This window comes from Chiloscyllium punctatum, chromosome 17 (genome assembly GCF_047496795.1).
Source record: "Chiloscyllium punctatum isolate Juve2018m chromosome 17, sChiPun1.3, whole genome shotgun sequence".
NCBI classification, from domain to species: Eukaryota; Metazoa; Chordata; class Chondrichthyes; order Orectolobiformes; family Hemiscylliidae; genus Chiloscyllium; species Chiloscyllium punctatum.
The window spans coordinates 47,170,268-47,195,715 of record NC_092755.1 but is presented as its reverse complement, the minus strand read 5'-3'; the positions used below and the strand labels follow the sequence as shown (position 1 = coordinate 47,195,715).

The 25,448-nt window shown below is 43.3% G+C and overlaps 1 protein-coding gene across 2 annotated transcripts; it reads left to right on the top strand.

The window, feature by feature from the left end:
- The first annotated feature begins 10,976 nt into the window (after nucleotides 1-10,976).
- LOC140487799 (protein PML-like) lies at nucleotides 10,977-22,433 on the top strand. Of its 2 annotated transcripts, none has more exons than XM_072587061.1 (4): nucleotides 10,977-11,080; nucleotides 13,264-13,316; nucleotides 20,149-20,233; nucleotides 20,947-22,433. In XM_072587061.1, exons 2-4 carry the CDS (start codon nucleotides 13,302-13,304, stop codon nucleotides 21,528-21,530), a joined length of 684 nt encoding a protein of 227 aa, XP_072443162.1. In that variant the 5' UTR covers nucleotides 10,977-11,080; nucleotides 13,264-13,301; the 3' UTR covers nucleotides 21,531-22,433. The 2 variants fall into 2 exon arrangements, with proteins under 2 accessions (XP_072443162.1, XP_072443164.1); XM_072587063.1 differs by having other exon boundaries at nucleotides 11,064-11,117.
- Nucleotides 22,434-25,448: the final 3,015 nt, after the last annotated feature.

Below are 25,448 nucleotides of genomic sequence, written 5' to 3'. Positions count from 1 at the left end.
TGGAAATCCTCTCATGCCCTGATGTTGGGGAGAGCAACCCGTATTACATTTTCTTGGGAAGGTTCGAGTGGCTTGTTTAAATGCTTGTCTCCTGTAATTTTATTTTTCACAACTGGGCACCCTCAGTAACCTAAAGGGGCTGACGTGTGTGGGATCTTCCTAGTTGTGATGTGGTCACACAGCTTAGAGGTAAGTTTGTGTTGGAGACGGGTGCACAGAGTTTCTAGGCTACTCTACTCTACTCTTGGTAAAGGCAGGCCAATGTGGAAATAAAAACAAAGTCCGCCTGTTTGTGGGCAAGGTTGATTGTATTTTGCCTGGTAGTCGCTGAGGGACCCACCTCAACCCTCCCCCCTTACTGGGCACTCCATAGTACTTAGAACATAGAACAGTACAGCTTAGTAGAGGCCCTGAGGTTGACACAACATCGAGGGCCACTTATTCTACTCTAACCTTCATACCCTCCATTTTACTATCAGCCAAGTGCCTATCCAAGAGTCGCTGAGATGTCTCGAATGTATCTGACTTTACTCCCATGAGCATTTAAACAATCCACTCAAGCTTTGTGCCATCGGCAAGCCTCCTAACACACCTTCCACTTCCTCGCCCATATCATTCATAACAATCACAAAGAGCAGAGCTCCCAGAACAGATCCCTGCAGAGCACCACTGGTCACTGATCTCCAAGCTGAATACTTTCCATCTACTACCACCCTCTGTCTTCTATGTGCCAGCCAATTCTGTATGCAGGCAGCCAAATTTCCCTGTACTCCATGCCTCCTCCCTTTCTGAATGAGCCTACCATGGAGAACCTTATCAAACACCTTACTAAAATCCATGTACACAACGTCCACTACTCTACCTTCATCAATGTGTTTTATCATATCCTCAAAGTATTCACTAAGGTTTGTGACCTGCCCCCCATCTAAGTCATGCTGACCACCTCTAATCAAACTATGGTTTTCCAAGTAATCATAAATCCTGCCCTTCTGAATCCTTTCCAATAATTTGCCCCCCACTGACGTAAGACTGGTCTGTAATTCCCAGAGTTATCTCTATTCCCTCTCTTGGTCAAGGGAATAACATTTGCCACCCTCCAATCATCTGGTGATACTCCAGTGAACAGTGAGGATGCAAAGATCATTGTCAAAGGCACAGCAGTCTCTTGCCTTGCTTTCTGTAGTAACCTTGGGTATATCCTGTATGGCCCAGAGAACTTATCTATCCTTATGTTTTTAAAAGTTTCCAGCACATCATCCTCCTTAATGTTAACCTGTTCAAGTATATCAGCCTGTTTCATGCCATCCTCACAAATGACAAGATCCCTTTCACTAGTGAATACTGAAGCAAACTATTCATTAAGGACCTCCCCTACCTCCTCTGACTCTGGGTACAAGTTCCCTCCACTATCCCTGATCAGCTCTACCTCACTCTGGCCATCCTCACAAAAGTATAGAATGCCTTAGTGTTTTCCTTAATCCTACCAGCCAAAGCTTTTTCATGCCTCCTTCTAGCTCTCCTGTGTCCATTCTTTCTGGCAACCTTTATAACCCTCTACAGCCCTGTCTGATTCTTGCTTCCTCAACCTTAAGTAAACCTCCTCCTTCCTCTTGACCAGATGTCCCACATCTCTTGTCACTCGAGGTTCCTTCGCCTTACCATCCCTCCCTTGCCTCAGTGGGACAAACCTACTCAGCACTATCAGCATGTGCTCCCTAAACATTTCTTTTGTGTATTTCCCTGAATATCTGTACCCAGTGAATGCTGCACAGTTCCTGCCTAATAGCATTGTAATTCCCCCTCCCCCATTTAAATACTTTCCCATACCATCTGCTCTATCCCTCTCCATGGATATAGTAATGGTCAGGGAGTTGTGATCACCGAGTGAAATGCTCTGCCACCTGACCTGGTTTGTTGCCAAGTACCAAATCCAAAATGGCCTCCCCTCTAGTCAGCCTACCTCCACATTGAGTCAGGAATCCTTCCTGGACACAAGTGACAAAATCTGCTCCATTCAAACTATTTGCACTAAGGAGGTTCCAATCAATATTAGGGAAGTTTATGGGTGGCACGGTGGCACAGTGGTTAGCACTGCTGCCTCACAGCGCCAGAGATCCGGGTTCAATTCCCGCCTCAGGCGACTGACTGTGTGGAGTTTGCACATTCTCCCCGTGTCTGCGTGGGTTTCCTCCGGGTGCTCTGGTTTCCTCCCACAGTCCAAAGATGTGTAGGTCAGGTGAATTGGCCATGCTAAATTGCCCATAGTGTTAGGTAAGGGGTAAATGTAGGGGTATGGGTGGGTTGCGCTTCGGCGGGGCGGTGTGGACTTGTTAGGCCGAAGGGCCTGTTTCCACACTGTAAGTAATCTAATCTAATCTAATCTAAAAAAGTTAGTCACATGACAACCTTGTTACTTCTGCACCTTTTCAAAATCTGCCTCCCAATCTGCTGCTCTGTGTCTTTGTTGCTGTTGGGGAAGAGTCTAGAGAAAACTCCCAATCAAGTGAGTGCTCCTTTCCTGTTTCTGACTTCCATCCATACTGACTTAGTAGACAAACCCTCCTTGATGACCTCCCGTTCTGCAGCTGATACTATCTCTGATTAGCAATGCCATTCCCCCACCTCTTTTACCTTCCTCCCTCTTCCTTTTGAAATATCAAAACCCCCAAACATCCAACAAACATTCTTGCCACTGTGATATCCAAGTCTCTGTAAAGGCCACAACATTGTAGCTCCAAGTACTGTTCCATACATCATCCAGGGAGATACTTCATCTTGATTGAATCCATCAGCAGGAACTCTGTGTACATGGAGCTGATGTGAGGATCATGCTTGGAATGCCCTTCAGAATATTCTCTGCAGACAAATCCTTTCAGACATTATCTGCCATGTTACCAGTCAAAACTTATCAAATCAATTGTGGATATAGACCAATCCCATAAACTGACTTTCAGCGCCATATAGCCACCAGTCTCTGTGTAAAGTGATTAACCAATTCCGCCTCTCTTTTTTTGAGTTTGTAACTCTGTATAGATTTATCGTGATGAGTTTCAAAGTAGAAACCGTCAAATTTATGTTTTACAATATTTCAAAATAAACCTTTTTCATGCAATTTTATACAAGTAGTTTGATGTTCATTCTAATTCTCATTTGGATCATTGGGAGCATTAACTGGTTATCAGTTTATTACTTCGTGAAGGGGCTGGTTATAGGTCACACTTTCCTTTCCCTCTTATTCAGTGACCATATTGGGAATAAATATTCTTTCTTCTGTGCTCTATTGACTTTATGCCAATGTCTTTGGAAGCACTCTAATGTGTTACTGAGTAAACATGTATTAATGATTTCCAGAACCTGAAATATGCAATCTTTCAAAGCATAGAATTCATAGAAGATAAGGGGATGGATTGGAAGGGGCTACACTCCCCTGTTGCCTGCAATGGAGTGCAGTCCCAATGTTTAATGTGCTTGTTCTCCAGTTACAAGTGGGACAGTTAAGGCCATTAATTACTGTTGAGCTCTAATTGCCCTTGAAGATGGTATGAGTTGCTGCCTTAAATTTCTGCAGTCCATTTGCTGTAGGTCTGCTCAGAATGCTCTGCTCTGAGGAAAGGAGTCCTGTGATTTTTTTTACACAAAATCCCTGAAGGGATATTGATGTCCTACTGTTTCAAGTCAGGATGGTGAGTGGTTTGGATGAGAACTTGCAGTTGGTGGTGTTCCCATGCAAGTGCTTTTTTTATTCTAGATTTCAAGGTCGTGGGATTGGAAGTTGCTGTTGGATATGGCTTAGTAAGTTGCTGTGCTGCAACAATACACTGCTACTATCATCTGGTGGTGTTAGCTGTGTTGCTGATCAGGTGACATGGAGGTGCTAGTGTTAGACTGAGATGGACAAAGGCAGAAGTCACACAACACCAGGTTATAGTCCAACAGGTTTATTTGAAATCACAAGCTTTCAGAGTACTGCTTCTTCGCCAAGTTTAAGTGCATTTAAGTCATCATTGGACATGCAAATGGACGTACATGGAGTAGTGTAGGTGGGATGGGCTTCAGATTAGTATGACAGAGCGGCGCAACATCGAGGGCCGAAGGGCCTGTACTGCGCTGTTATGTTCTATGTTCTATGTTTTTCATGTAGTGTCACATGACTTCTGACACTTCCAAGGTGATGTCAACCTACTTCAGTGTTGCTGGAGCTGCACTCATCCAGCCAAATGGAGATTATCCATCACACTCCTGAGTTGTACCTTATTGATACTAGACCAACACTGGGGAGACAGGAGGTGAATTACTCACCACAGAAGGGAAGCACAGAGTGCAGACTGAGGATAGAGTGAAAAGGAATGAGTACAACTTGAGAATTTAGTGCAGCTTGGATTTTTATGGTAATTTTTTGTCAAGTTATCATTTAGTCAGACAATCAGAATCTGACTTGGCGTTTTAAAACTGTAGCTAATTGAAATGTCTAGTTGAAGAAAAAGTGCCTGGCAGTGATTATTTGTCGATCAGTTGATAGTAACCTGAGTTGGTGTTTATCTCTGTTGATTGAAACTAGGGTGTGAGTCATCAGTACTCTGTGTAAGCAGACCGGTTTTGCATCACCAGAGTGGAGACAATGAGGACTGAATGCAACATAGCAACAAGTGTTAGCTTGGGCATTTGGTTCAGAGAGGTTACGAGGAGCTCCTTTTAATTGTTTTTCCGCTATGCCTTCAAAAGCTGTTGAATGTGCAAAGGCATTAATTAAGTAACCAGTTAAGTGGTGCATGACTTTTGAGATTGTATTACTCGAAATATTGTTAATTTAAACTAGTACTGAGAAGATTCAAGTATTGCTTTAAATTTGTAGCTCACCTAGTTAAATTACTTAATATAGATAACATTGTAATAATATTTCTAACTTGAAGTCTAATTAGTTAGATAAAACAATACAGTTGGCAGGATATATGATGTGTTGCAGCTGTAGTTATGGACAAATGTGACCCACCGCAACTACATGTGCAGTGACTGCTACTGCTGCAGGAACTTCAGCCCAGAGTTAATTAGCTGGAGCCTGAGTTCAGACACTGATGCTTCAGGGAAGGACAAATTATGTGACTGTTAGCTCCAGGAGGTATTCCCACCCTATGAGGGCTAGAATCTTCTGATTGATCTTTTGTTTAGAAACAAGAGGGTGTATCTGTCAGACCCAGAAGGTAGAAATGGGGCTGGGAGGGAGATACAGAGAATTCTCCACTCCGACAGTTCGATGATAGGTTTGCAGTTGTTGCAGCTTGTGTGGTTGAGAGTGGGGTTTGCAGGGAGGCTGAACAAACCAATGATAATTCACCATTTACGTGGATGATTTAGAGTTGGGGACCACAGTTTTTGTGGGAGACACTAAAATGAGTGGTAGAACAAAGTGTGCAGAAGACTGTGAAACTTTGCAGAGGAATACAGATTAAATGAGGTCAGCCAGATGGACTACAGTGTTAATAAATGTGAAGTCATCCATTTTGGTCATAATAACAGTAAAAAGGCATATTATTTTGAATGGTAAAAACAATTGCAGCGTGCTGCTGTGCAGAGGGACCTGGGTATCCTTGTGTGTGAATCACAGAAGGTTGGTCTGCAGGTACAACAAGTAATTAAGGTAAATGGAATTTTGTACTTCATTGCTAAAGGGATTGAGTGTAAAAGCAGAGAGGTTATGTTGCAGCTGTACAGGCTGCTTGTGAGGCCACACCTGGAGTACTGAAAGAGGTTGTATGAACATAGAACATGACAGCGCAGTACAAGCCCTTTGACCCTCAATGTTGCACTGACCTATGAAACCAATATGAAGCCCATCTAATGTACACTGTTCCATTTTCCATATGTTTATCCAATGACCATTTAAGTGCCCTTAAAGATGGCGAGTCTACCACTGTTGCAGGCAGGATTTTCCATGCCCCTACTACTCTCTGAGTAAAGAACCTACCTCTGACATCTGTCCTATATCTATCACCCCTCAATTTAAAGCTATGTCTCCTCTTGCTAGCCATCACTATCCAAGGAAAAATGCTCTCACTGTCCACCTTATTTAATCCTCTGATTATCTTATATGTCTCAATTAAGTCACCTCTCAACCTTCTTCTCTCCAGCGATAACAGCCTCAAGTTCCTCAGCCTTTCCTCATAAGACCTTCCCTCCATACGAGGCAACATCCTAGGAAAACCCCTCTGAACCCTTTCCAAAGCTTCCACGTACTTCCTATAATGTGGTGACCTGAACTGTTTGCAATACCCCAAATGCGGCTGCACCAGAGTTTTGTACAGGTGCAGCATGGCTCTGAAACTCCATCCTTCTACCAATTTTGGTCTCCTTTCCTGAGAAAGGATGTACTGGCACTAGAGGGGCACACAGGAGGTTTGCTAGATTGATTCCAGAGTTGAGGGGGATTGGCTTTTGAGGAGAGACTGAGTAGACCAGGGTTGTATTTATTGGAACTTAGAAGAATGAAGAGGGATTTTATAGGAACATATAAAATTATGAAGGGAACGATAAGATAGAAGTAGAGAGGATGTTTCTACTGGTGGGTAAAACTAGGACAAGAGGACATAGCCACAAAACTGGGGAGCAGACTGAGTTGAGAAAGAACTTCTTCACCTAGAAGGTTGTGAATCAGTGGAGTTCCATGCCCAGGGATATAGTTGAGGCTTCCTCGTTGAATGTTTTTAAAGCTAAGATAATTTTTTGAACGGTGAAGGTCTTGAGGTTTATGGTGAGAGGGTGGTGAGTACATGGAGCTAAGGCCACGAAAAGATCAGCCATGATCTTATTTGAATGGTGGAGCGGGCTTGAAGGGCCAGATGGCCGACTCCTGCTCCTGACTCTTGTGTTCTAAACTCAACCACTAAATGACGTAGTGTAGGGAACCATTCGAGTCCAAGGAGAGGAAAAGAAATATGGTTCTAGTGGGGAATAGCACAGTTAGGAAGACAGAGAATGTTCTCCATGGTTGACAGTGACAGTCCAAGGTCTGTGGTGCCCTGCTGTTGCCCAAGTTTAGGGCGTCTCTAAAATGAAGAGGAACTTGAAATAAGAGGCTGTGCTGAGCTAATGTAGATGCTAGTATTGTAGTTGTACTGGAACAGCTTGGCTAGTGGGAAATCTAGCTTTCTAGCAGGGCAACTGGGATATTGTCAGGACCCAAAAACTGCCTGCAGCTGTTTCTTGACACCAGATAAAATGAATTTAATTGGCTGAAAACTTGTAACTGTGATGCTAGGTACCTTAGACCAAGATGGACCATCCACTCAGTGCTTATAGCTGAAGATATTGTAAACGCTTCAGTCTTGTTTCTGCACTGATGTTCTGGGCTTCCCCCATAGTGGAGGATATTTATGGAAATACCACCTCCTCCTCCAATGAGTTGTTGGATCTTCTGTCACTGTTCATGACTGCATGTGGCAAAAAATACTAATTCTTGGAAATGAATGTACTGTCTACACTGGACCTGCATTTTGAAGTATCCAAGGTGGGTTGGACTGGTATGTTTCATTTACCAGTTGCACCAGTTTTTTTTCTGCATTTGTTGATTTCATCCACTCTTCATAGGATCATTTTTCCCGATCTTTGCATGCTGCTTCCAGTGTTCAGCATGTCTTTAGTCTTGTGTTGTAGCTTCACCAAGTTGTCAGTATACCTGATGCCACTCCTGCACTCGACATTGTGAACAAGTGTTAGCCCCTGGCTGACTATAATTGATATCCCAGAGTGCCATTAGAAAGGAATATCAATTACTGTCCACAAGGATGATTCAATCTAAGGAGGCTGATCCAATGGTTTCAATCTTTATAATAAAAGTCTCTGTAAGTGTGCTGTATTTATTGTTGGTGTGGGAGAAGCAGATTTGGTGGAGGATGACTTGGTTGGGCGGGGGGGGGGGCGGCGGGGAGTGGTGGAGGCACGGTGATTTAGGAAGTAGGTTTATGAAAGATCAATAAGTTTGGTGGGGAGCACTGTTCGAGAATTCCTTTTGAGGCATCTAGCCTGGTCTGATGATTAATTGAAATCGTGTTCAGATTAGATTACTTAGTGTGGAAACAGGCCATTCGGCCCAACAAGTCCACACCAACCTGCCAAAATGCAACCCACCCAGACCCATTCCCCTACATTCACTCCTGCCCCTAACACTATGGACAATTTAGCATGGCCAGTTCACCTAATCTGCACATTTTTGGACTGTGGGAGGAATCTGGAGCACCCGGAGGAAACCCATGCAGACACTGGGAGAATGTGCAAACTTCACACAGTCAGTTGCCTGAGGCGGGAATTGAACCCGGGTCTCTGGTGCTGTGCAAGTTTGTATTCTTTTGGAATTGGGGGGAGGTGGGGAAGGAGTTATACTGAAAGAATGATTAGAGAAAGGTTAATGGCTCTAACTGGGACATAGCTATTCAGGCTGGTAGTGAGGGACTGACAGCAGTTGCAAATCAATAGCTGCTGAGTTATGAAGGCTGAAAGCTAGAAAGTTGGGGAGTGCGAGGGCTGAACTCACTGACTTGGCAAGTTTTTTTTATCTGGAGCAGACACACAGAACTGGAATTGGGAAGGAAGAAGGGATTGGAGTTAGTGATACATTGAATAATCAGTTTGTCTTGTTGGTAACATTAAAAAGTTAACATGGTCCTAGCGAGAAAGCAAAATTGGAGAGTGACTAGTGTGGGGATTGCTGTGTTGATATAAAAAGAAGGGTTTTGGGGGTGGTGAGAGAGCAGGAAACTCAAAGGGAGATGACAAGATTTTTAAATGGAATCTTGAAATGTTGCAGGTGAAAAATCATTCATTGCAAAGGAGGAAAACCATGAAGACGACTGAGAAACTTGGAATGATAGGTGACTGGGATCTCTTGGACCAGGATTTTAAATAAGGTGTGAACTGTGCATGCTTGAAGGATAAATTGCCAGAGGAGAAGGGGGACAGAATGTGTTCTTCAGAGGTCAGAGCTACACCATCACAGTAACAATGTGTGACATCATGTGCATCGAGTGGTGGATGGTTCAAATAAAATCATCTTTTTCAATAAAAGTATATATTTTTTTAAAAAGTGGTAAAACCAAGTGGAAGAAGCTTCTTAAAGGGAATGGTATCACTACCAGTTGTCAAGTGCAGACTGAGCATGTTCACAATAAGCTCATTGACAGCGATGGGCTTCAATTCACAATTGAAGCTACATTCTGGGCATTGCTCTGGAGAGGGACAGTGAGAACAGATACATTGACAGATCCACATGCTCAGAGCTGGGAAAGGAGAGATCAGCCCCCAACAGGTGGGGAGGTCAGGGTGGAGGGAATAAATAGGATGCAACTTAGTATTTGGGTGGCTGAGTGGTTAAAATGAGGACTGCAGATGCTGGAGATCAGAGCTGAAAATGTGTTGCTGGAAAAGCGCAGCAGGTCAGGCAGCATCCAAGGAGCAGGAGAATCGACGTTTCGGGCATCAGCCCTTCTTCAGGAATCAGTGGCTGAGTGGTTAGCACTGCTGCCTCACAGGGCCAGGGACCTAGGTTAGATTCTGTGTGGAGTTTACATATTCTCCCCGTGTCTGCGTAGGTTTCCTCTGGGTGCTCTGTTTTCCTCCCACAATCCAAAGATGTGCAGGTCAGGTGAATTGGCCGTGCTAAATTGCCCACAGTGTTAGGCGCATTAGTCAGGGGTAAATATAGAGTAGGGGAATGGGTCTGGATGAGTTACTCTTTGGAAGGTTGCTGTGGACTTGTTGGGCCAAATGGCCTGTTTCTATACTGTAAGGAATCTAATATAATCAACATTAAGAGGCAGCAGCACCAAATGCCTAAGTGGGGATTTTCATGACTGATGCACAGAGGAAGGCTGTAGGATTTTGGAGGAGGAGTCAAGCCTGTAATGACAGCAGGAGAGTGGGCAAGTTGACAAATGCTGAACAATTGAGATGTGTGGGGGGTTGATTAGCTAATCAGAGGAAAAGAGGGTTAAAGGGAAAAGAAAAAGGAAGGAAACAGGAAATGGAAGGAATGAACTCAGCATTAGAAACCTGAGCAAAAATAGAAAAGGTAAAACTACACTCAAAATGAATGAAGTTATAGATTAGACTGGGATGGCAAGAAATGAAATACATGGGGAACAGAGAGGAGCTAACACAGGTTCAAATTGAATTTGAAATAAACAGTTATTGTCGTGAAAATGAGTTGATGTGGTTCAGTAGAAATTGATATTACAACGAACAGAAGATCAAGACAAGTACTGTCAAAGGAATGGAAATATGGTTGTGGATTGAAAGCAGTTACTATGGTGACATCAGGAATGCACTGGTGATCGAGCCCAGTCCCAGTAGAGCATCGACAAGGCAAAGGAGTACATGTTGAATGAAGTATAGAGGATCAGAGGGACATTGATGTACATGTCCATAGATTCTTGAAGGCGGCAGGACAGGTAGATAGGAAGGATAAGAAGGCACATGGGATGTTTACCTTGGTTGGTCAAGGCCTTGATGGTTATGATGGAGTCACATTAGTTAAGCCACAGCTGGAATATTGCATGCAATTCTGGCTGCCACACAATACAAAGGATGTGATTGCAACAGAGAGGGTGTAAAACATGTAGGATGTTGCCTGGCTGGAGTGAGTCGGGTGTGGAGAAACACTACGTTGGCTGGGGTTATTTCTCTTAGAGCAGAAAAGGCTGAGGGGGATCTAATTGAGTTGTACAAAGTTCTTCCGCTCTCATTCCTGTTCTACTGAGACAGTGTAAAGTTTATTCCTGTAGATTGTCCAGTCTCAGTTACACAAGTGTTACAATCCACTCCAGTCAGCTGTAGGGAGGTAGTTATATTGAAGCCAGTCCCTTTGGGTTGCAGAGTAGAAAGTCCCAGGAATGCAGGTGTGGTAAGAATATGGTGCAATCAGCAAAAATCTGCGTGTGTGTGTGTGGGGAGTGGGTGGTGACAGGCCTGTCACGAAAAAAACCAATCACTGAGGGCCTTGCAAAACATTACCTGACTCAGTTTAACTTCCTGGAAGAGAAATAACTCGGTGGGCATGTATTGGAGCTACTGAGAGCTTGGGACCAGACATACTGTTGAGTATTCTTGATGTGAAGACTCTTTGAGGATGGGTGTGTGTGTGTGTGTGTGTGTGTGTGTGTTGAGGGGGGTCGGTGGGAACACGCCTGTGTTCCATGAGGATGTGTTACATAACAAGTTCGTGTCTTCTCGCCCTGTTGAACTGCGGAGGACAGGGTGGTTGCAAGTCACAGAATTCTTGTTGTTGATTTTTTTCGGTGAGCATCAGGGTGTATTAGTGCAGTGCAGTCAGACCGAGGGCACTGGGGCTAATGCTGTGGGAGGTTAGGAAGGGGTGACAATGGACTCAGGTTATGTCTTTACAATCAAGAGGCAGCGACTGGACAGTAGACTTGATTAAACTGTAAACTAACATTAGGGAAAGTGGAAACTGACCTGATACCATTACACCCCCCCCCTCCCCCCATCCCATCTCATCCCAAAATCTGAGCTGAGTTCACTGAACTCCACGGGGAAATGACCCAAGGCCAGGACCAGCCTGGTTTAGGGAGAGAAATGAGCCCCGAGTCCTGTCAGACAATACTGGAACATGAACAGACAGATTCCGTCAATCTCTGCTGAATCAGGCAACCTCCCAGTGTCTGCTGTGGTACATGAAGGAGAGAGAGAGAGGCATAGAGAAACGATCAGGAACAAACTCCTTATTCCATTTAAACCATAACAAAATATTGATGCAGATTTGAAATAGCCAACAGAAAGTGACAAACTGTCTCCATACAAGCTGAAACTGACAGGCAACTGAGAATTAGGGACCCAGTGCTGTGAAGGTGGTGTAACTGCTAGTACTACATTTCACAAATGAACTGATCTAGTTTTAATAGGATAGAGGTGTGATGTCTCTTATCTCACATCCTCACCTCTCCCTTCTCACTTTCTCTTGTTTCTACTTGTCCCTCAACACTAGCAGGTGAGCTTTTTCTTAGTAAAATGGTTTATTGATCCATTTTACCTGTATAATACTATCCTTAAGATGGCTCTTCAAACCCCACCCTCTGATAGGAGCAGGTGGTAGCGCCGTGATTGTATGGTGGTTAGTCGGCATTGTGGCCACTGCAATCTCGGTTCGAATCCGAGTAATCGCAGGCTGTATTTTCCCCATTTTACCTCATGTGACACGTACTAAATGAACACGATAAAGAATTAATTGTTTTCGGGCAGCATGGTGGCTCAGTGGTTAACACTTGCTTCACAGTGCCAGGGACCTGGGTTCGATTCCAGCCTTGGACAGTTTGTGTGGGGTTTGCACATTCTCTCCATGTCAGCGTGGGTTTCCTCCCACAGACCAGAGATGTGCAGGTTCGGTGAATTGACCATGCTAAATTGTACGTAGTGGTTGGGGATTTGTAAGCTAGGTGCATTAATCAGAAGAAATGTAGAGTAACAGATGCTCTTCGGAGGGTCGGTGTGGACTTTTTGGGCCAAATGGCCTGTTTCCACACTGCAGGGATTCGATGAAAACATAAAATCTTATTTCTGGGAGGCAATTTTGATTTTATTACATGATCAAAGAGCAGGTTTCCTCACTTTTTTGCTCTTTCCTTATTCTTTGAATTTTCTAGGTTGCATTGACACCTGTAAGTCCGACGATTATGGGTTTGGGTCACAAGTCAAAGATGTGAACATAACAGTCTAGGCTGACATTCCAGTGCAGTAGGTGAAGGGCCGATCTTCCATCCTTCAGATGAAATGATAAACGTGTCAACTGGATAAAAGGATCTCATTGTGTCATTTTGAAGAGCAGGGGACATAACCCAGCATCCGGACCATTGTTTATTCCTCAATCAACCTCACAAATTCGGCATACCCGATATTGATTCATAGCTTGTGAGAGCTGAATGTTTGTTTGGAGCCTCCTGTCCTGTTTCTTACACTACAACAAGGATCACATTTCAAAAATACTTAATTGCTGGAAAGGTGTCTGGTACTTGTGAAAAGTGTGAAGTCTTCTATCTCTTAGTGAGACACCAGTGGAAATGGAATGGTGTTGGAGGTAGAATAAGGATAGTATTGAGTTTGAGATGTGATGCTACACTTGGTTAACACTTAATCTGCTCACACATGAAACCTGATTGCTTGCCGAAAGGTAATTGAAGCTTCGGGACCAACATTTTCAGATGAGGGGAAACAAAAAAGGGTAACACTAAATCTCTGAGCACGAGTTGTGTTTATTTTTTGCAGGCCTTGCAACTTGATCCGGTTTCCCGGCTGAGAGAGAGATGGCGTCACCTAAAGTATGTATTTTGGGAAGCTTCTGTATATGTTGTGTGTAAAAGGGGGCATGGGCACCTATTTATTACACTGTTCTCCAACCAGCCCAACAAATTTGTGTCAGTGAAAATAAGTTGTTTTGTCGAGGTGTGAAGTGCATTGCAGAAGTTGAACAAGTTGAAAGTGCTTGGGACCTGATGAACCTCAACTTCGCATCATTAAAATAAAATGGCTAGTCAGATAGTTGATGCCTTAGTTTTAAAGTTTTTAAATTTAATTTTTAATTTGAGGAATATTGGAGGTAGCAAATGTAACTCCTTTATTCTGAATCTTGCCTTCATTGGTCAGTGCATTGAATATAGAAATTGGACATCATGTTGCGACTGAAGAGGACATTGGTGAGGTCACTTTTAGAATACTGCATTTGGTTCTGGTTTCCTGGCTATAGGAACGATGGTGTTAAACTTGAAATGGTTCAGAAAAGCTTTACAAGGATGCTGCTATGATTGGAGGGTTTGAGCTATCGGGAAAGATGAATAGGCTGGGGCTTTTTTTCCCTGGAGCATCAGAAGCTGAGGGGGGTGACCTTATAAAAGTTTATAAAATCATGAGAGCGATGGATTAGGTGAATAGCCAAAGTCTTTTTCCCAGGGTAAGGGAAAGATTTAAATGGGAGGGGTAACATTTTCATGCCGAGGGTAGTGCATGCATGGAATGAGCTACTAGAGGTGGTGTTGGAAACAGGTACAATTACAACATTTAAAAGGAAATAAATAGGAACAGTTTGGAGGGATATGGGCAATGGTGGCAAATGAGAATAGATTAGTTTAAGATATCTGGTCGGCATGGATGAATTGGACTGAAAAGTCTCTTTTCATGATGTATAACTCTCTGACTGTGCTCTATTTGTTTCCTCTGAAAACACTTTCCAAACCTATCACCACTATCATCATAGAAGTTTATCACAGAATCCCTACATGTGGCTCAACAAGTCCACGCTGATCCTCCGAACAGTATCCCAGCCAGACTGTTTCCCCAACCCTATTACTTTTACATTTCCCCTAAGTAATGCACCTGACCTATACATCCCTGAACACTATAGGCAATTTAGCATGGCCAATTCATCCTAACCTGCACATCTTTGGACTGTGGGAGGAAACCAGAGCACCCGGAGGAAATCCACACAGACATGGGGAGAATGTGCAAACCCCACACAGACAGTTGCCCGAGGCTGGAATCGAACACTGGTCCCAGGCGCTGTGAGGCAGCAGCACTAACCACTGAGTCACCGTGTCATTGAGAAGGACAGAGTAGCAGATACGACAAAACACTGCCAACTTTACGTTCCCCTCTAAATGACTTCCACAATTCACTTTGAAATATATCGCTGTTGTGTCCCTGGATCAAAATCATGAAATATCCTCTCAAACAGCTCAGTGTGTGTACCGAGAGAAGGCAGCTTACCACTACTTTCTCAAAGGTGACTAGGGATAGACAATGAATGCTGACCCAGCCAGGAACTCAATTCTCAGAATGAATAACAAAACGTCTCAGCATCCATAATATTCACTGCCCTTTCACCAGAGACCAACAATTTAACCCTGTGATAAAAGTCTCATTGCAATCCGTTAATACAAGCTGGAGGAGCCTCAGCCAAGTCACAGAATTAAACTGGCACTGAAGTGGAAGGGACCAAAATTACTAAAGATTCTGGTAGGAGACTGGACCCATAGAAAAGTCCTTCCTCACCCATTCTGACGCAGGTCATCAACCTGAAATTTTAACTCTGTTTCTGTCTCCACAGATGCTGCCAGATCTGTTGAGTATTTTAAGTGTTTTATGCTTGTCATTCAGATCTCCAGAATCTGCGATATTGTAGTTGCTTAGTAGGTGGGACGAAGGGATGCAATCAGGACAGAAGAAGAGTTTTTCTGTCTCCAATCTTCTGAACTATAACATGGTTCTTTCCTTTGTCACATTTTTCAGGTTGCAATTCCTCCTGTTATTCTGCTGGAACTATGTACTTTGGACCCATCCTTTGTGTTATTTTTTGTTCCACATTGCCACCCATTTCTTGCCTGACCCTATTATTCCTTTTCCTGATGCTTTAATCCTGCCCTCCACTTGCTGCTGCTTTTCCTTGACTCCATACTTGTTTGAGCTGAAAATGTGTTGCTGGAAAAGCGCAGCAGGTCAGGCAGAATCCAAGGAACAGGAGAATCGACGTTTCGGGCATCAGCCTGAAGAAGGGCTTATGCCCGAAACGTCGATTCTCCTGTTCCTTGGATTCTGCCTGACCTGCTGCGCTTTTCCAGCAACACATTTTCAGCTCTGATCTCCAGCATCTGCAGTCCTCACTTTCTCCATACTTGTTTGAGTCTGTTTGTCTCTAATACCATTCACTTGTGACAAAAGATCATCAACCTGAAACATTAACTCAGCTTCTCTTCACTGAGAGAAAGTGAGGACTGCAGATGCTGGAGATCAGAGTTGAGAGTGTGCCGCACGATTAGCACAGCAGGTCAGGCAGCATCTGAGGAGCAGGAGAATCGACGCTTCAGGCATAAGCCCTTCATCAGGAATGAGGCTGGGGCTGAGAGATAAATAGGAGGGGAGGGGGTGGGGGGGAGGGGGCAGGTGGCTGAGAAAGCAGTAGGTGGATGAAGGTGATAGAGAAGGTGATAGGTCAGAGGGGGAAGTGATGGACAGGTCTGGAGGGCGGTGCTGAGTTGGAGGCTTGGGACTGGGATAATGTGGAGGGAGGGGAAATGAGGAAGTTGTTGAAATCCACATTTATCCCATATGGTTACAGGGCCCCAAGGCGGAATATGGGGCGTTCTTCCTCCAGGCGTCGGGTGGTAACAGTTTGGCAGTGGAGGAGGCCCAGAACCGTTACCACCCGACGCCTAGAGGAAGAATGTCTCATATTCCACCTTGAGGCCCAGCAACCACTTGGGATAAATGAGGTAGCTGTTGAAATCCACATTCTTCCCCCAACATTATTTTTTCCCTAATTTGTTTATTTCTTTTTCCTCAGAGGCAGCTCTGAGTGAGCAGAACCTCTGACACTCCTGTATATTTAATTTATTTTTTCCTCCTCCCCACATTACCGCTTAAGAACGATAGTGCCTATTTTTCCTGGCACCCATGTTGTGTGTGTGTGTGTAGGTGTCAGACACAGTTGAAAAGTAACAAGTGCGTAAATATTTATTTATATTCCACCGCCAGGAAGAAAGGGAACACCCGAGTGGCCAGTGACAAGCACTGCCCTTCACATCAAAGGGCAATGTTGCGTGATCAAAAAAGTGAAGGGGAGGGCAGGGATTAAATCAAAATAGAGTTGGAGGGGGAAATAATACACTCCACTCCCTGCGGCGCCCACCTTTCCCTGAACAGCTGATCCCCCAACATTATCTCAGTCCCAAGCCTCCAACTCGGCACCGTTGTCCGGACCTGTCCATCACTACCCCCTCTGACCTATGACCCTCTCCCTCACCTTCATCCACCTATTGCTTTCTCAGCCATCTTCCCCCAAACCCCACCCCGCCTCCATATTTATCTCTCAGCCCCGACCCACAAGTTTCCTTCCTGATGAAGGGCTTATGCCCAAAATGTCGATTCTCCTACTAGCATCTGAGGAGCAGGAGCCTGACACATTCCTGATGAAGGGCTTTTACCCAAAACATTGACTCTTCTCCTCAGATACTGCTTGACCTGCTGTGCTTTTCCAGTGCCACACTTCTCTTCATTGATGCTGGCTGCTGACCAGCACTGTGTGGTTTTTGTTTCAGAATTCCAGCACCTGCAATTTCTTGCTTTCTCTTTTAGTTATAATCAGATCACCCAAGCCCTTTAAAATCCTTGACACAGTGTAGATTTGAAAGAAAAAATGAGCCTTCTGTACTCTGTGGGGTTTAATCTTTATCCCTGATTTTTGTGGTATATATATGGGGAGAATCATTAATGTTTATAGATGAGCAGATTGTATTTTGTCCGAGTGTGATTGGTGCACAAATGGTCCAGAGCCTGTTGTGTCCCAAGGTTGGTGTGTGAGAGATACTCGTGACATTGTCACTACATCATAGCATGTGACCTGAGAGTATAAAGGTCTCCCACTCCATCTTACCCTGGATCACTTGAAGTACGACATTCTACTGGAAGCACATTTTTCTGGTTTTTTTTATTCACTCATATGACACGGGCTTCACTAGCTGATTAGCATTTATTGTGCATCCCGAGTTACCCCTGAGAGACTGGTGGTTCGCTGCCACCTTGAACCACTGTTGTCCACGTGTTGTATGTTGACCCACAACTTCCTCAGGGCGGCACTTCCAGCATTTTGACCTCATGATAGTGAAGGAGCAGCAATACATTTCCATGTCAGGATTGTAACCTAATGGCTGATAGTAGCCCCTTATATTACCGAAATGGGATAGTGGTAGAGTAGTTCCCTACCCTCCGTACCCACAGGGGATATATTCCAGGACCTACTGCAGAAGCCCGAAACTGCAGATAGGAGCCAACCCATTCATTTCAATGGGAAATGTACTTTCCCGGCAGCTTCCTGGTCCCTAGTTCCCTATAATATGTTTGGGGCATGGTAATCCACGGAAAGCGATTCTGCGGATACGGGGCTTGCCCTGTAAATTATTACATTTAGTTGTAATAAATTTAAATTGGATTCTACAATTAACATGATAATCACACCTAGTTTCTTATGGGAAATAAGTTTTTCTGCATCAGGTGAAAGACCCTGCTGCAAGAAAAATCACACTAGATCCTGTTACAGTAAATGGTTGAGCACCAACAGCTCTTAACAGAATGTTACCTTTTGAACATTTCGAACATAGAACATTTCAGCGCAGTACAGTCCCTTCGGCCCTCGATGTTGCACCGGCCTGTAAAAATAACTTGATGCCCATCGCTACATCGTTCCATTATTATCCATATGTATTTCCAATGCCCATTTAAGTGCCCTTAACATCGGCAAGTCTACTACTGTTGCAGACAGGCCATTCCACACCCCTACTACTCTGATTGAAGAAACTAACTCTAATATCTCCTAAATCTATTACCCTAGGAGCTTGAAGAAGGGCTTATGCCCGAAACATCAATTCTTCTGCTTCTTGGGTGCTGCCTGACCTGCTGCACTTTTCCAGCAACACATTTTCAGCTCTGATCTCCAGCATCTGCAGTCCTCACTTTCTCCTAAATCTATTACCCCTCAATTTAAAACGATGTCCCCTCATGTTAGCCTTCACCTTCTAAGGAAAAAGGCTCTCACTGTCCACCCTATTCAACCCTCTGATTATTTTATACATTTCTAATTAAGTCACCTCTCAATCATCTTCTCTCCAATGCAAACAGCCTCAATTCCCTCAGCCTTTCCTCATAAGACCTGCCTTCCATACCAGGTAACATCTTAGTAAGCCGTCTCTGAATCTGTCCAAAGCTTTCACATCCTTCCTATAATGCGGTGACCAGAACTGCACGCACTACTCCAGGTGCGGCCTTACCACTGTCTTGTACAGCTGAAGCATGACCTCGTGGCTCTGAAAGTCAATCCCCCTACCAATAAACACCAACATACCATATGCCTCCTTAACAACCCTATCAACCTGGTTGGATGGGATTTGAGAGATGGGAATGAAGGATCTTTTTTAGAATGACAGCTGGTGACTAGTGGAGCTCCACAGGGGTCAGTGTTCCAACCATGACTGTTCACGTTATGCATAAATGGTCTGGATGAATGAACTGAAGGCATTGTTGCTAAATTTGCAGATGACACAAAGATAGGTGGAGGGACAGGTAGTGTTGAGGAAGCAGGGAGACCGCATGAGGACTCAGACAGGCTAGGAGAGTCAGCAAAATAGTGGCAGATGAAATATAATGTTGGAAGGTGTAAGGTTATACACTTTGGTAGGGAGAATAGACTATTTTCTAAATGGGGAAAAGGGTTTAAAAATCTGGAACACAAAGGCACTTAGAAGTCCTATTTCAGGAATCTGTTCAGATTAACATTAAGGTTCAGTTAGCAGTTAGGAAGACAAGTGCAATGTTAACGTTAATTTCAAGAAGGCTACAATACAAGAAGATAGACAGACTGCTGCAGCTATTTAAGGCTTTGGTCTGTCTGCATTTTGAATATTGTGAGGAGTTTTAGGCCCCAAAGGAAGGATGTTTTCGCCTTGGAGGGGGTGCTGAGGAGGTTTACAAGAACGATCTCTGGAATGAAGGGCTTCTCATGTTATAAATCCGGTGTCTTATGATCCTGCTCCACAGCTACCCCAATGAAAGAGCAGTGCTCCGAAAGCTAGACCTTCCAAATAAACCTGTTGGACTGTAACCTGGTGTTGGGTGATTTTTTTTAATGTATGAGGAGAGGTTGAGAATTTTGGGCCTGTAATCAATGGATTTTAGCAAGATGAGGATCTGATTGAAACTTATAGAATTCTAAGAGATCTGGATAGAGTGGACGTGGAGATGATGTTTCCACCGGTGGGGAACTATGACTGGAGGGCACAGCCTAAGATTGAAAGGACAACCCTTAAGAACTGAAGTGAGTCACAATTTCTTCAGTCAGAGGGTGTTAAATCTGTGGGACTCATTGCCACAGAAATCTGTCGAGACCAAATCATTGTCTGTATTTTAGTTGGGGAAAGGTAGATTCTTGATCAGTTATGGGGGAAAAGGCAGGAGAATAGGGTTTAGAAGCATATTGAGATTGAATGGTGGAACAGGCTTGATGGACCAAATGCTATAACTTATAGTCTTTGAACTCTTACAGCGGTATTGAATAATATTATGTAACTAAAGATGATGATGAATATTGATTGTTTACTTTGGTATCTGCAGCTTAGAAAGTATGGAATAACACCTACAGCACAGAGTAATCCCAAGGAAACCCTAGTCTTCTTTGACCTGGAAACCACTGGCCTAGGTAATGACCATCAGATCTGTTGGGAGTCTCTCAACTTTTATCAAGATGTTGCATCAGACTGTGGAAACATTTGTGTTATGTACAACAGTTTGCCCCAGCATAGAAACTTCATAATGAAACAAAGGGGAATTGCACAGGAGAGCAAATAATGAAAACTGGGAAAGATGAACAGAGAGATGGCAGAATTAGAAAGATGATGGGCTGAATAATCGCATGCAAATGGACAGTAAACACACAAATCAGTCCATAAGTGAATTGTGAGAGTTCAGGGGGTGAATGAGCAAGAGCAAATACAATATCGTTAGTTTTGGGCAACTCTGAGTGCCACCTGTCACGAAACACACAAGGACGCTTTAATAAGTGGGATCACCGGTCTATCAGCAGTTGATTGGGATCTGGAATGCACTGCTAGGTAGTATTGGAAGCAGGAAAACTCTGCATTCAAAAGGTATTGGCTAAAAATCAAAGGAGAAAAATGTTTGCAGATCTGTGGGGAGGAGTAGCTGAGAGAGTTCTTAAACAGAGAGTTGGTACAGACATTGTATCCTGAGCCCTTTCTATTCCATGTCTCTCTCTCTCTTCCCCCCCCCCCCCCCCCCAGCCAACTGTGTGTCTCTCTCCAGCCAACTTAAGCTAAAGATGTCAGGGAGGGAGGGCTGTAAAATTTAGTTTAGAAAGGCAGGTTGTGTTTAACATTATATTCCTTCTCCTAGGAAGATATTGCGATATAGTGCAGCTGTCGGCAGTGAGTGGTGAGAAGGTATTCAACAAGTATATCGTGCCTAACAAACCTATGTCAAAGGGAGCTGAAAAAGTTACTGGAATACAGGTCATAGATGGAATTTTGTACCTGAGAGGAAAATCTCAGACAACCTGCAGTCTCCAGGATGCCATGACAGCTTTCCTCAAGTTCCTGCAGTCACTGGACAGGCCTCTGTTAATAGGTCACAATATCTGGAGATTTGATAGCCCAGTTATTCTGAGAGCCTGGAAAAGGTTGTCCATGAAAGATCAATTTGCTGGATGTGTGACTGGATTCCTGGATACGTTATGGCTGGCCAAGGAAGTTATTCCCAGGTCAGATGTCAGCAGCTATCGTCAATGTCATCTAGTGCAAGACATTATTGGGGAAGATTATGAAGCTCATAATGCTATTGAAGATGTAAAGAGCTTGCAGAAGCTGTACACTTCTCTTGAATTTACTCCAGAGCAGAGGCAGAAAAGTCAGTTTTCTCTCTGTCATCTTGAAAGTGGTGTCTCCCCCAGAAGGAAAAAGAAAACAACATTAAACCAGTAAATCTTGGAAATGAATATACTGGAGCTCCATTTTGATGTTGACAAGGACCAGTATGTCTCATTCGCCAGTTTTACTGTATTTTTTCTCTTCTGGGAGTAGCCTCTTGTTGATTATAAGGAACTATTCTTTAGGCTTTCTTAACTACGAAGGGCTATGAAGTCTAAGTCTTTAAGCCTATTCAAGATGGAGATCGTGATTTCTAATCTTTAAGGGAATCAAAGGTTATGGAATAAAGCAGGAAAGTGGATTTAAGGATTATCAGATCAGTCATGATCTTACTGATGGTGGGCTAACTGGCCTCCTTCTGCTCATATAGTCACCCTGATAAACTTGTGGTGTGGAGGTGCTGGTGTTGGACTGGAGTGGACAAAGTCAGAAGTCACAAAACACTAGATTATAGTCCAACAGGTTTATTTGAAATCACAAGCTTTCGGAGCACTTCATCTGACGAAGGAGCAGTGCACTGAAAGCTTGTGATTTCAAATAAACTTGTTGGACTATCACCTAGTGTCATGTGACTTCTGACTTTGACTAACTTCCTGCATCAGAGGTTTATCTCAAAGCTACAATCAACACATCATCAAGACGATGAATCAGAGCTAAAACCATGCTCCAATCTCAAATAGTCAGGGCCTGTTTATATCAGATTCTCAAGCTTTTTCAAACAATGAGGACTTACCAGTTAATTAATATTTTACTAAGCTGCCATGGACTTGACAGGCACCACAGCTTCCTCCCAGTTTGCAAAAAGCACTTTTTCTAGTATCCATGACACAAATTATTTACTCTTTGTATCTTACTTGCTGATTGCTTAAGGGTGCTGCATTCTTGTAATATGTATTGCTGTTTGCATGTATGTTACAATATGTATGAATCAGTAAATAAATGGTATTCTTAAAATAATGTCTCTTGGTTATTAAGGGAACTTCACCACCCTTCTTCAGCCTGCACATTGAGTGAGTACATGAGAGAAGCTCGTCAGATCTTCCAGCCAGCCACTGCAACCAGAGCAGCCATAAGGAAATGTCCATTTCAATGTCCAATGCTAGGGATAATATAAGTATTCATTTATGGCTCCAAGACACAGTTTGTTTGCCTTGGATATCTTGTTCAGGAGCCGAGTATGAAGCATAGCTGAGATCCAAATTTAAACTGGGAAAAAGTGAGGACTGCAGATGCTGGAGACCAGAGTTGAAAAATGTGGTGCTGGAAAAACACAGCAGGCCAGGCAACATCCGAGGAGCAGGAGAATCGACGTTTCGGGCATAAGCCTTTCCTGACGAAGGGTTTATGCCCGAAACGTTGTTTCTCCTGCTCCTCAGATGCTGCCTGGCCTGCTGTGTTTTTCCAGCACCACATTTTTCAATACAAATTTAAACTCCCTACCAAGCCTGGTTCTGTACTCACGTGCAGTCCGCTCTGGAGCAATAACAGGAACCCTCCCTCACTGGCCTTAGCCAAACACACAAATGTTTTTTAGTGTTAAGCACAATGATGAAAACAAATCAAGTGGCATTTTCCAGCTCTACTCAGGAATACATGCTTCAGTCTTGTTATGGCTCAGGCCAGACCCCTCAAAAACGATTCAAGAAAGTAGCCCAGACCCTAACTTTGCGTTTGTTTTAAGCAAGTGTGCAGTGGATAGTCCAGGAGAGAATCAACTGGTCAAACTACTTTGTTTTAAACAAACAGAATTTATTTACAACATTACTGAGTGAAACACAGAGAACAGAAAACAGAATATCCAAATAACCTATCCTAGCCAAAAACCCAACTTAATGCTGCTGTTCCAAAATACTTGCAACAATCCCTGTAAACACCTTTTGGCACAAAAGGTAAAACGAAATATAAGTTCTTACAGGAATGAAGTCAGGGAGGGAGGGAGGGAGAGGATCCAGCAACCTTTCTTCACTCACACACACAAAACTGCATTAAAGCCCAAACCAAAGAAAAACCTGAGCTGCTAGAACTGGCCACTTCCTTTCATTATACAAGTTTTTTTTTTCAAAACTTGAAAGCCTTTTGACTGAGGCAGTATCTATTAGCTGGAAACAAATTGGCCCTAACATCCATCCAAACTCAGACTTTCTGGAACCTGTGTCATGTACAACCTCTCTGAAATAAAACTCAGAACAACCTAACCTTGATAAAGAAACAGGTTCATCACAGTCTTCCTGAAAAGAGAGATGTTGCAGAAGCTATTCCTCTTACACTCACCAATCACTGTCTTACCTTTCAGCTAAATTGTGATTTTAAGTGTATGTCATATATTCATACACAGGGATCCATCCCCTGGAAATAAAAAATATATTCAGGCCTTGCACCTCTTTTTTAATTTTCCAGAAAATTAGGAGCCTAAATTCTCCATTGTATTCTTACCAATCAGAATAAAGTTGTTAACCAAACTAATCTTTTTCTCTTGTAGTAAAGATTGTTTGGATTATTCGAAGTTTAGCATTCTTGTGGTTGTCCTGATTAGTATCACTCTATCAGCATTGTGGGTGTCCCTGCACATTATTGAACTCAATGGTTCAAGAAGGTAGCTCCGCACCTCCACCTCCAGGACAAGTAGAGATAGCCAATCAATTCTGGTCTGGCCAGTAACATCTGCATGCCATGAAAGAATTTAAAAAATCAACAAAATGTCTCCTCTTTTAGTAATGTTCAAGTGTTGTTCTACCAAACGACTGTTAGTACATATTAATTTAACAATAATAAAATCAAACAAATGGACATTCAAAGAGCACAAAGCTGTAACTTCTGTGAAGATACATCAGCAATGATTTTAAGTTGTTGGGTGTCAAAGGTGGTGATAGGTGGGTGGTTGCTTAGGTCTAAGTGAACAGAAGTCAGGCACAGTATGGGGGGGGGTGGTCAGGCCATAATGGATGGGTTTTGGGGTGGACAGTTGTGTGCTCCAAGGTGAACAGTTTTACTGATGGAGAGCACTGTCCATTAATGTTTTGTGGGATGTGGCCAGATCTGGTGAAGAATGGAACCAGTTGTACATTGAAGTCCTTCAAGTTTGTGTTGTTTGGAATTAAGAGAGTGGAGTTTGGGTGGGGAGCTTATACTAAGGGAACGATTACAGAATAGGAAGTGCCTCTATTAGGGACATGAGTATTAACAGTGGCATTAACAGAGGGGGTGATTTGGCAAATCAGTAACTTCTGTAATGTCATGAAGGCCAATGGCTAAATAGTTGGGAATTGTGAAGGCTGAACTAAGTGACATAGGAAAGAGTATATTCTGAATAGACATAGAAAGAACTGGAAATTAGAGGGGAGAGTGGGATGGAGTTAGAGGGGGATACATAGAAATAATCAGTTTGTTTTATCAGTGAAAGTAATGTTGGGTGAACGTGGGCTTAGTGAGAGAATAGGATTGGGGAGTGACCTTGAAAATGCATGGGAAGGTAGATTTTGACAGTGTATGAGTCACAGAGGAAGCCTGCAGGATTGTGAAGAGGGAGTTGCTGATGACAGCAAGAAAATTGACAACCACTAAAGAATTGGAGTTTAAAAGGATGGATTAGCTAATCACAGAGGAAAGAAAGGAGGCTTGATAATGAAGAGAATTAAAGGGAAAAGAAAAGGGACAAAAGTGGGAAATGGAAGTGACGAGTTTGACACTGAACCAGCAAATAAAACTTGAACAAAAGTACAGAGGGTAGAGATAAGCTGTAAAGACAGCTGTTAAGGACCAGTTTAAACACCTCAAAACATATCAAGAAGATAGCCTAGATCCTAATTTTTTCTTATTTTTGAAGTATAAGACGTTGTATTCCAGATGCAATTCGATTGGTCAAGCTACCAGGCTTCAAGTAAAACACACTTTATTCTTATCCTATAGCTAAAATACAAACTAAAGAAAGAGGAATTGTAGAACAACTCCATTGGAAAGCTTAACAGAATAATA